We start from the raw sequence: 10,891 nt of genomic DNA, 5'->3' as shown, positions 1-10,891 counted from the left end.
GGCCCCCATTTCTTCCCCCTAGAACTTTCACCTGACCATGAACTTCCTGAGGACAGAGGCCGCCTTTCTGCAGCCTGGGCCCAAAGAGTAAAGGTCTAGATGGGAGTATGGTACTTCCTGCAGCTGGGGGAATCAGTCAGACATGGACAAATCTGAAAGGGGGAGTGTGATGTTGAGGTGAAGAAGCTCCAGAAACAAGAGTGACAAATCCGTGTGCACAGCTGAGGGATGGAGGAAGAGGCCAGTTGTTAGGGGGAGTGATCCCCTCAAATCCTCGTACCAGCCTCAAAGTTCCCAGAGGAAGACACAGGAGAGCATATGCTTGGCATGGGTTCCAGCCCTTCATCAACTCTTCAACTGTCCAAGGAGGTGTGAACTGCCAGCAAGTCCTGGTAGGGGCTGGATGCCTGGGGTACCCACAGCTAGGACCCTAGAACTGGCCAGGAGATCATAGCCGCTGCAAGCTGACTTGGCCTGCTGTGGGGTAGGGCTCCCTAGAATTGCAACTTCATGAGATTCAGAAGGGTAAGGGCCAGGGTGCCGAGTTGGGCTTGTGAACTGGACACTCTCGCCGTGGAGAATGGTTACACAGCCCACCCCAGGAGGAGCTGCCCTGAAAAGGGTGGAGTCCCCATAATAACATTTTGTTGTCTCCTTTTCCAGGCAAGCATGGGACACAGATAAAAAGGGAGCAGGGATGGAGGAGATATTCCCCTTGCCCTGCTAAGAAATATATTTGCTTGTGTATACGGTGAGCCTTAGGGGGTCTGCAGCCACAGGGAGCTGTGAGGTACCCAAGGCCCTATCATAAACAAATCTAAGCTTTGTCTTCTTTAATACTGGGTCTTAGGGCCAATCAGCTCATGCTAGCTACGGCCACAGCTTAACATCAGATGACCCTCCAATGGCCCAAGAAGGGCCTGGGAATGGATGGGCTAGGAGGTCTCCAGGGCCCTGCCAATTCTGGGGCCCTGAATCATCTCTGGAGGCAGAGAGACCAGAGTCAGTGGTCTGGATGGTTCCACCCATCATACCAGAAGCTCTAAGGTTTACAAATTCTTAGAGGCCAGAGTTGGGAGTTCCCTTGGTGATCATCTGGTCAAACCCTTTGGTCTTCTAGGTGAAGAACTAAGGCCCAGAGAGAGAAAGAAACTTGCCCAAGGTCACACAGTAAGTGGGCATCAAAGACCAGACAAGAACGAATATCTTTTATCACTTTCTGCCTCATCATCTGCCTTGCCCTGTCCCAGGCCCCAATCACATCAACCCCAGCCAGTGGGTACCGGGCATCCATGACACCAGGACCTACTGGGGGGGTCATTAAATCCCCAAGGAAATGAAGGGTTCCTTGCTACCCAGCAGCCCCCTTCCTTTTAGGGGAGGGCATCTTGATGTACCACGCCACCTCCTGGGGCAGAAGGCCCTTTGACTGTGGGCGTGATGACCCCCATGCACACTCTCCCACCCTGCAGGGCCAGCCCAGCTCAGCCCTGGAGGGCTGTGAAGGGAGGTAGTAGGGGACTGGACCAGTGTCCCCAGCCCCATCTGGACCTCCAGCCTTACTTCCTGTGGGATCACTGATTGCTCTTAAGTCTGCAAAGGAGGGAATTGAGCAGATACTCATCTTCCTGCCCCTAACCCCCATCTCTCAGAGCCACCCTTCTGGAAAAGCCCCCAGGAGCTTGGCCTCACTATGCGGCCTGTTGGTGCTTTGCGAAGACTCCTCCCTTCTCCCTCTGTGCATGTGTATAGATAGGACACACGCATAAGGTACAAGGTAGCTGGGATGTCACATCCTGAGAGGACTGAATTAGACTTGGGCTAGTTCACACAGTTTGCCTTAGACTGGGTAACTGCTGGTAAGAAAGTCAGTCCAGTGGTTTTTCTCTACTCCTGGGGTCTGTGAACCTTCACCAATGTCACTGTGAGACACAGAGGGACACAGGATGGGGATGGAGGGGGGGAAGGGGAGAGGTGTTTGGTGGGTCAGGACTGTAAAAAGCATTGAGAATCAATCCACAGGTGTGCCTCTCATGGCCAGAAGAGGGTGGCCCTCAGCGTGGTCATCTTTTAGCTGCCAGAGCTGCGCCAGCCACCTGGGGCCACAGGCATCCTCTCCCGTATCTTGAGCCCTTTGCCCCACCCTCCCCGTTCTGCTCCTCATCCCAAGTAAAATCCTAAGGCCAGAGCCCGGATGGCCTTTCTGGGGGTCAGCAGGAAAAGAGAAGAGTCTGGAGGGTGACCCATGAGTGGGGTGATGGAGGGAAGGTGGTCCTCGTGACCCTGTTGGCGTGGTGATGTGGGGCCAATCCTGAGGCCAGAGGTTCACCACCATGACCTGGAAGACCGCTGGGCACCCCTGACCCCCAGAAGGAACTAGAAGGACAAGGGGGAGGGGTAATAAGGACAGGAAGAAGACGAATAAGCATCCTAGTGCATGAACGTGGACCTGGAGCTGCCCAGAGGAAGGGCCGGCCCCAGTCTATCTGTCGTTGAGCTGTGGCGAGCCAGTACCATCCTCCTCCTCCTCCTTGTCGTCCTTCATGCCTTTCAGTCTCTGGCGGGCAAAGTCCTCAAACACGATGTCATCATCACTGGTGGGAAAGACAAGGAAAATGGGGCCTGTTTGCCAGGCAGGGAAGCAGGCAACCCCAGAGGCTCAGAGGGGACTCAGAGGCCGGTCCCCAGGGTAGCCTGTGGACAGAAAGGCCTTCCAAGCTGGAATGTTTAGATGCCCTCTGGAGACAGTGGGACTGGTCGCATCCGGGCTCCAGCTAGTTGTGGAAATCCCAGAGGGATGCATGAGTTCAACTCTCATGCCTAAGGGCTGGAAAGTAACCAGCCTGGAAAGTGACCAGGACTGGACAGTGACCCGGTTCTGAAGGATCTGGGAGTGGGGGAGATATCAAAGAGGGATGGAGGTGCGGTGTGGCTAGGCTGGGGCCAGAGGGAAAACTCAGTCCTACCAGGAGAGGCCAGGCCACCAGTCATTTCCCAGAATATTTCAAATCCCCCAGAACCGGTCCAAGAAACCCTACCATCCACCAAAAGAACTACCCTCAGGAAGAATTCTTGTTTCTGCACAGCACCATGTGGGCTTGGCTTGGTGGAAGAGAAAACCATAAACGCCCTTTCTCCAGGGAGCTGTCAGCCCACTCTACCCTGAGTGATCTTGGATAGGAGGGAGTCTGAGGGTAGCAAATCTAAATTGTGGGGTTAGAAGAAGGGTAGGTGGGGAAAGGGGGCACCTGAGTGGGCTTTTGGGACGAAGGTTGCTTCTAAGAACAGTGAGTTCTCTTCTATCACGTAACATGTAGAGTTAAGCCCACTAAGTCCCCCACCCCACAGAATTCAGCCAGCCCTGTGAGACATCCTCATGGCATGACTTCAGACCCCACACCCCAAATATCTCCTGGGAGACAATGAAAGGGTGGATTTGGAGCTGGAGAGAAAGCTGCTTGGCTCTGGAGGTGGTTCAGGAAGTCCGCCCAGGTCCTCCCCCTCTGGCCACTGTCCGGTGAGGTGATGGCCTTTGACAGCAGGGAAATCCGCATCTGTCCTCAGGAGTCAGAAGCAACAAGAGCTCCCAGAACCTTCCCCACCCCACAGCCTGATTCCACTGGCTGGGTGCGGGCAGGGCTGGAGAGCCGGACCCAGGGCCCCCGAACCCAATCAAGCCCTGTGAAAGCCGCGCAGGCGCTGTGGATGGACGAACGGATTGACGGACGGACGTGCAAGGATGAGGGAGGAAGACAGACCCCACCAAGGCAGGAGGAAGAGGAACAGGCATGGAGGGTCCTTCAAGTCACATGCAGGCAAGCGGGTTGCTGAAGAGGCGAGCAGAGGCAGCTCTCAGCACATGGGGTTAGACCAGCTGTTCCTCAGGGGTTAATAAGCATATATGCAAATGACCCCATTGCCCCGCCTCCATCCCAGGCGCCCCACCCCCCCGCCCCCGCGACGTCTGCGGGCAGGGTTTAGCTTACTTTGTGTCAAGTTCTATGAGATTGGTATCTACTGGCGCCTCGTTCTCTGGAACTAAACACAGAGGGGGGCAGAGGCCCGTGGGTTATTGGCAGGGCAGGGCGCACAGGGCAAATGGGCACAGGTCCCCACCCCAAGGCAACCAAGCTAAGGTGGGGAGGGCTAAGAAAGAAGGGAGGTGGGGAAGAAGTGTTGGTCCCTGGTCTTGAAAACACCCCCAAATCATCCTAATGGCAGGAAGGAGAGTCCAGGGAGGGTCCAAGGAGGCCCCAGAGGCCCCTAGCAGCTCCAGGACAGAAAAACCTCTGGACCCTGCTCTTTGGCATGTGTCCTGCATGACTTAGAGATTCTTTTCTTAAATACATGACTTGTATTTAGTGTTAAGACAACCCTTACTTTTCCCCCCACACCTGCACACCTGCACATCTCTGAACTCGGGGTGTATTTTACAACCAATGGCATTTCACAGTTTAATTGTGGGAACATTCTTCTTTCTTTGTGGTACAGACTATAGTGTTGCCTCTTTCAACTTAAACAGTCTTAGATTTACAGAAATATGACCAATCTGGTATCACTTCGAAAAAATCACTAAGATATGTCCAGGGACCATCTTAATCTGCGCAGCCCCTTCCCGATGTCTGGATGCAAGACAAGAGCTCCAAGAACGGCCGGAAGAGCTCCAAGAGTGCTCCCAGCCTCCCTCCCCATGGAGAAAGGAGTCAGACCTCTGTTTCTTAGGGGAGTCAGATGCAAATAGAGGAATGTAGGCCTCACAAAAAATCCTGGGGAGGGTGAGGAAAAAGAGTGACCCTGGGCTGCAGGCTAACCCACAGTTAGATGGGGGTGATGGGGAGAGACAGTAGCTGGTGGGGAATGGGTTGGGCAACCAGGAAACCCCCACTCCGGTGACCCGCAGATCCTGCTTACCTTCACGATGTGGGGGCTCCTCTTTGGGCTTGGGGTGCATTAGGGTGAAGGGCAGTTCTACGGCCACGTCACTGAAAAAGACCCAGACCCAGTGAGCCTCAAGGTCAGTCTCAGACTAGAAGACTCAATGCCCTACCAGTCTGAGGCCTGGGGAAGGGTGTATGGTTGGAGGAGGTAGCTCTCAGTTGAGGCAGGGAATCCAGACTCAGGCCCCAGTTCTGTCACTCTCTGAACCTTACTTCCTCTAGAAGTTGAATTAGAAGACCTTTTCTGCTGCCTCCAAAAAGAAATGGAAACCTCCCTTTTCCTGATAAGGATCCCTGGGTTCTCATGAGCTGAGCAGAGGCAAGGGGGTGGGGAAAGGACTGCCCAGGGCCATGTACACATTGGTCCCTGGATGGCTCCAGAGGCACCCTGGGACCCTGAAGGGCTCAGACCACTGTGGCCAGCCCAGCCTTCCCTAACACTGCCCTCCTGCCCTTCCCTCTCCCCCCTACTCAGTCCCACCTCCCAACATCTCCAAGAGGCTCTTGTAAAAGTACTGGGCGGGGGGCGCCTGGGTGGCTCAGTGGGTTAAAGCCTCTGCCTTCGGCTCAGGTCATGATCTCAGGGTCCTGGGATCGAGCCCCGCATCGGGTTCTCTGCTCAGCAGAGAGCCTGCCTCCCCCTCTCTCTCTGCCTGCCTCTCCCTCTCTCTCTGCCTGCCTCTCTGCCTACTTGTGATTTCTGTCTGTCAAATAAATAAATAAAATCTTTAAAAAAAAAAAAAGTACTCTGGGGGCCCTAGCCCCCTGCCACCTGGATGATGTACAGCTGAGGTCAGTTTAGTCAAATTCAGGTTGTCTGGGCCCACGGCTACTGACATCATGCAATGAGCCTTCCTTGAAGCCCTGTAGGGATGGAGGGTCTGGGTGGGGGTGGGGGTGGAAAAACGGGGGATGTGCTGACACAGGCCAGTGCTTCTGACCCAGACTTCCCTCTGCTGGGCCCTGACAAGCAAAATAATAACAAGAGCAGACACATGGTACTGATTCCGTGCCAAGGATGTTAAGTAGCTCATTTAATCTCCACAACAGTCCCATTATTGTACCATAGGTACAGACTAGGAAACTGAGGCACAAGGAGGAAAAATATATCACACAAGACCACACAGCTATTAATGGGAAATGAGAGACAGGATTCCTCTTCCTTCTTCTTTCTTTCTTTCTTTTTTTTTTTTGGAAGTGAGAGAGAGGAATCTGACAGCATAATTCACATTCTTACCCAACCTCTGCTCTCTACTCCTAGAAAAGCAGCCACAAAAGTGCCTCCTCTCAGCTCAGGCTGGTGTCACTTAGAAGTCCCTGTCAACTGTGACCATGTTCATGCACAACCTCATCTTACTGACCTTTCTGCCCGGGGCCCAAGTGGCAGGGAGGAAGGGAGAGGGGAACAGAGCAGGAAGGGACAGAGGCTGTGCAACCAGAAAGGTCCATTCTCAGGCCCCCAGCAGTGTCCGGGGGGACACTTTTATATCTTCAGGTCTCACTGAGCTCATCTGGAAAATGGGGATAACAATGCTTAACTTCTAGAACCACTAGAACTTCTAGGAGATGATGTAGGTAAAAGGTTTGATTGAACTGTGAAACTTATACCTGCCAGATTCAAGCTTTACTTCCCCTCCATGGGGACATGGGGATTCATAGATTATTGAAACAATTTGGCTCCTTTTTTTTTTTTCTTTTTGCTTGCCAAGCAGATTGCTTTTCCAAGTTCACTTCGAAGAGTGAACTAACAGAAGGGAAGAATGCTTTTTGTCAACCTTTGTGAAAGCCATACAGTGCATGGATGGAAAAATCTGGACATTAACCTTCCAGCACGCCATGAGTGATCAAGGGCGGGGTAGGTCTGATTCTTCCCTGCGGCCCCAGAATTGTAGCACAAGGCTGGGCATAAATCTGGATTCCAGAAATATTTACTGAATTATATTGAACTGAACTCGAATTAATTTCACCTCTCCAAAGAGCCTGATTTCTTGGGGTGAACACTACTGCCATCTGGTGACAAGATGAGGCAAAACCACTGCATGAGGGGCACATGCCTTTTTTGGAAGGTGCAAGGATCCAGGTGCTACAAGGAACCTTGTGTACAAGATCAGAACCGCAGGACCTCTCCCTAGGTCTCCATCTCCACATGGCCAGCAGTTAATTCTCATTAGGGTACAAGTCTGGAAGCCTGCATTTCTCCAAAACATCAGACTGTGTGATGGGGGCCGGGGGTCTATTCCCCCAGATCCAGGAAGCTGACTTTGTTATCTGCCAAGGTTCCTTTCACTTGGGAGGGATGGAAGAACAGGGCAAGGTTGTTTTAAAGCAGAAACTGCATCTCCCTAGTCCCTCTGGAAAGGATTCTAGTCCTAGCACTTATGCCCGAGCCTGGCCATCGAAAGTGACTGCTAAGACTCCTCCCAACCCAGTGCCCTACAGTTCCAGATGGTCAGCCCAGGGGTCTCTGGACCCTCCAGGAAGGTGCAAGGGTCAGGTTGAAGGGAGGGGCTTTACCTGGATGCAAGGTCTCCCAACAGGCTGGGTGGGTCAGAGGAGGCGGGAGAGGTGTTCAGGAGAGAGTTCAGAGAGGAAGAAAACAGAAAGCACATTCATTCACCACCTTGCTGCCCTCAGGGGTAGGGTAGACCCTGAGACGCACTCCCACCCACCGCTCTGTGGCTGTGACCTCTCATTCAGAGATACACAGAAATAGCATTAGCCTTGCGGGGTGGGGTGTGGGGTGGGTGGAGGACGGGGTGGGGGTACCGAAATCCCAGGACTCGCTGAGCCCCCAGAATCCCCCTTGGCAAAGGAGACATGATAGCCAACCCCTGTGTGGCCTGCCCTGGGGAGGCCTCTCTGACGGCAGGAAAAACCAATTTGGGATTCACTGAGGATTCCTCAAGGAAGTCGTGGAGAGTCAAAGAACACAGGATTTGGGATTTGCAATTCTGAGATGTCCTAGAACATGCGGTCAGTATTAGATAAAGCCACCTACATAGGGCATGACTCTAACGTCTAATGCTATTAGCTTGCAAATCTTTTCATAGAAGTTTATGAGTCAGACAAAAAGCCCAGATTCAGAATTCTAGGTTTAGGACAACATGCAGGCCCCATCTGTGGGGAAAAGTTGTTCTATCTGAGCTCTCCCCTTTTGAGGTGGGGCACAGACCATGCTCTGGGGCAGGAATATGTCTGGTCCACTGCAGTGACCCCAGTGCCCAGCCTGCGACCTGAAGTTAGGGGAGGACATTTCAGGAAATGTCTGGAGAATGGTTTGGGCCTCTGCTTCCCCATCTGTAAAATGGGAGAGTCCGAACATCCCTAATCCAGCACTGGGATTCTGAGCCCCTTTAGCCATTTCCTTAGCAGATCAGCGTGGGCATGAGCAGGGGTGGGTTCTGGGCCCCAAGACATAGTGAGGGGATAGAACCCTCTGGAGACCCTCCAGCACAGACTCTGAGGAAGCTTCCCCCACAACAACCCTATGTGTCCAGACAGGGACAGGGAGGAAGAGGAGGGGGAAGGGGGAGAGAGAGACATGGAAAGGGCAGGGGGGCAGAGGAGGAGGGAAAGGGAGGCATGAAGGAGGAGAGAAGGAACAGGAAGTCTTCAAGCTAGGTTTACCCTCTCGGTGGATGCAGCTATCAGACAGAATGGGGCAGTGGGCTGCGGGTGATCTGGGACACCCCGTTATACACTTAGGGAGTCTTGGGCTGGGCTAGAACACTCACCCGCCCCGTGATACCACGAGCTTCACTTTCACTTTGTAGGAAACAATGATGCCCAGGATTTCCCGGTTGGCTCCTTCCCTCAACCTGCAAAGTGACACAGGGAAGCAGGTTCACTGATGATAGCTGGGTAGAAGAGACACGGCAAGGGTGGGGTGCAGTGGGGGCAGTCGCCATCTGTCCCTCTCCTGGGTCACTCAGCCACCATGTGCAGAGCCCAGTATATAAGAAAGGGAAGCTTTGCCCTGAGTCGGGGGGAACCTGGGTCCCTGGGTCCCCTATCTGGCCGTGAAATTCACTCCTCCGGCACACTTGATAAGCCCCATTCCTCCCTGGGTCTGAGTCCCAGCAGCATGCGGAGGGGGGCTCCTACTACCCTTGGGAGGATGGATGTTTCTCTCCCACTACTCAGCAACCCATGGGGCACAAAGGGCTAGACAGGGAGTTCAGAGCGAGGGAGGGAGGTTGGCAAGGCAGGGGAGGAGGTACTGGGGAAGACCCAGCAGGAGGTGGCCCCTCCACCAAGTCCTGATGACTGGTAGGATTTGGGCCAGGGTGGAAGAAGAGGGCAAAAAGGCTTGGAGGTGAGCGGCTAACACGCCTGTGACCAGCTGTGTGGCTGGAGCACAGGGTCCACGTTGGGAGTCCAGGGCAGGGGTGCAGCAGAGGCAGGCCAGAGCCCCGCAGAAGGGTCAGACCTCAGTGGATAGGGTGAGACGAGTTCCCCATATGCCAGGTCTCCACGAGAGCAGGGCAGCTTCCAAGTCAGTGATGCCCACGAGACAAGAATGATCATGTGGCCCAGGGATCCCTTTGAGGGGCACACCAACACCTGCTGTAGCCTAGCTCGCTGTCCACATCTCCCCAGACTCCCCACTCACCTCCTGATCCATCCTCTCCCACCGAAGTCACTCCTTTCCTTCCAGCCTTGCTCTGCCTCAGGGACATACCCCACCTGACTCAAGACACTAGGTCAGGAGCTGCTGCCTCCTGCAGGAAGGCTCTCTGGGTTGCCCTCCTTTGGGAAGCCAGCAGATCCCAGCACTGACAGAGGGAGCTTGGTCTGGGGGCCCAGCTGGCTTTCTGGGGCAGCCCTGGATAGGGATGGGAATAAGGGGACAGTTTCCCTACAGTTCAAGCTCCTGAGGATGGGGCCAGGGACCATGCTTGGGGAGAGGATGACCACAGCATGGACAGGCACTGGTGGGAAAGAAGGCTGTGGACCCCTGGGGAGGGGGCAGGAAAGGGGGCAGGTGGGTCCTCACAGGGTGCTGGAGGCCAAGTTCGTGTCTTCATGCTTGAGCTTCCCGTCCAGAGCGAGGCCCCGCTTCTCTCGGTTGTTGGCCAGGAATGGGGTCAGTGTGTAGACCTTGCAGAAGGTTGAACTGGGAGCCACGGTGTCACTGGGAAGAAGGGAGGCAGGTGTGGAAACACACCCCATCCCGTCACCCCCATAGCCCAGTTAGAACAACTCAGAGACCACAGAGTAGCATTAAAAACATGTTTGTAACTTTCCAAAATACTGAGGGCTAGATTGATTAGTCCATAAACACACATGTACATGAAAAATGACACATAATGCACTTGCCTCCCAAAGGGAGGCAGGGCCAGGAAAAAACCAAAAACCAGATGTGTCTTCTAACGGGAGCATCTACTTCCTTCCAGTGAGAAAAGACGTTTCACTGGAGAGCTCTCCCCTTGCCTGAGCTGCTAACAAGCTTGAGACAAAACGCCAGCCCAACCATAGTAGGTGCCCCTCGAACCTCAATTTTTTATATATAATTATTCTCTGCCTTCCCACAGACAACCATTTTACCCAATGAGCTGGATTAGTCTGTCATCAGACAAGAAAAGCTATGTACCTAGTGCCTTACCCTCTTTGCCCTGGCTGCCAGGAAGCTCAGAGCAAAGTCTGCCCTTTAATCTAGGTTTCCGGCACAGTGTAATTATAGCCCTGGTCCCCTTCAATTCCGTGGCCCTCATTTTGTCATTCTAGTTTGAGCAATCTTTCCCTTGACTGTAGTATGCATTTTCTTGTAGCTAAAATCAAGTGGGTGTTTTCTAAAAGGCTGTTTGGGATCATGTACCATGAGTGGCTAGGAAGTCCAAGGCCCAGCCGTCTGGCAGGTGGGGAAAAAACCATGTGCCCCTGTCCCTGCAGCCAGGGCTTCCCATTTCCCTGCCCAGCCCCACACATCCAAGGCTGGGCTTGTGCTCACTTAC

The 10,891-nt window shown here is 53.7% G+C and overlaps 1 protein-coding gene across 7 annotated transcripts in view; it reads right to left on the bottom strand.

The window, feature by feature from the left end:
- Positions 1–818: 818 nt before the first annotated feature.
- ARRB1 (arrestin beta 1) overlaps positions 819–10,891 on the bottom strand; it is a 70,074-nt gene continuing 60,001 nt past the window's right edge. For 5 of the 7 annotated variants that reach the window (XM_032853050.1, XM_032853044.1, XM_032853046.1 and 2 more), the window contains exons 11-16: positions 9,934–10,071; positions 8,672–8,755; positions 7,452–7,475; positions 4,912–4,982; positions 3,987–4,038; positions 819–2,594 (exon numbers count right to left, since the gene is read on the bottom strand). In XM_032853050.1, coding sequence (XP_032708941.1) covers positions 2,483–2,594; positions 3,987–4,038; positions 4,912–4,982; positions 7,452–7,475; positions 8,672–8,755; positions 9,934–10,071 — 481 coding nt within the window. In that variant the 3' untranslated portion in view covers positions 819–2,482. Of the gene's footprint in view, positions 2,595–3,680; positions 3,828–3,986; positions 4,039–4,911; positions 4,983–7,451; positions 7,476–8,671; positions 8,756–9,933; positions 10,072–10,891 lie in introns of those variants that run through there. The other 2 variants (XM_032853048.1, XM_032853045.1) reach the window with 2 other exon arrangements.

The sequence above is a fragment of the Lontra canadensis genome, unplaced genomic scaffold (genome assembly GCF_010015895.1).
Source record: "Lontra canadensis isolate GAN:19392208 unplaced genomic scaffold, GSC_riverotter_1.0 scaffold7, whole genome shotgun sequence".
NCBI classification, from domain to species: Eukaryota; Metazoa; Chordata; class Mammalia; order Carnivora; family Mustelidae; genus Lontra; species Lontra canadensis.
The sequence above is the reverse complement of the archived record's forward strand: the minus strand, read 5'-3'. Positions and strand labels throughout refer to the sequence as shown.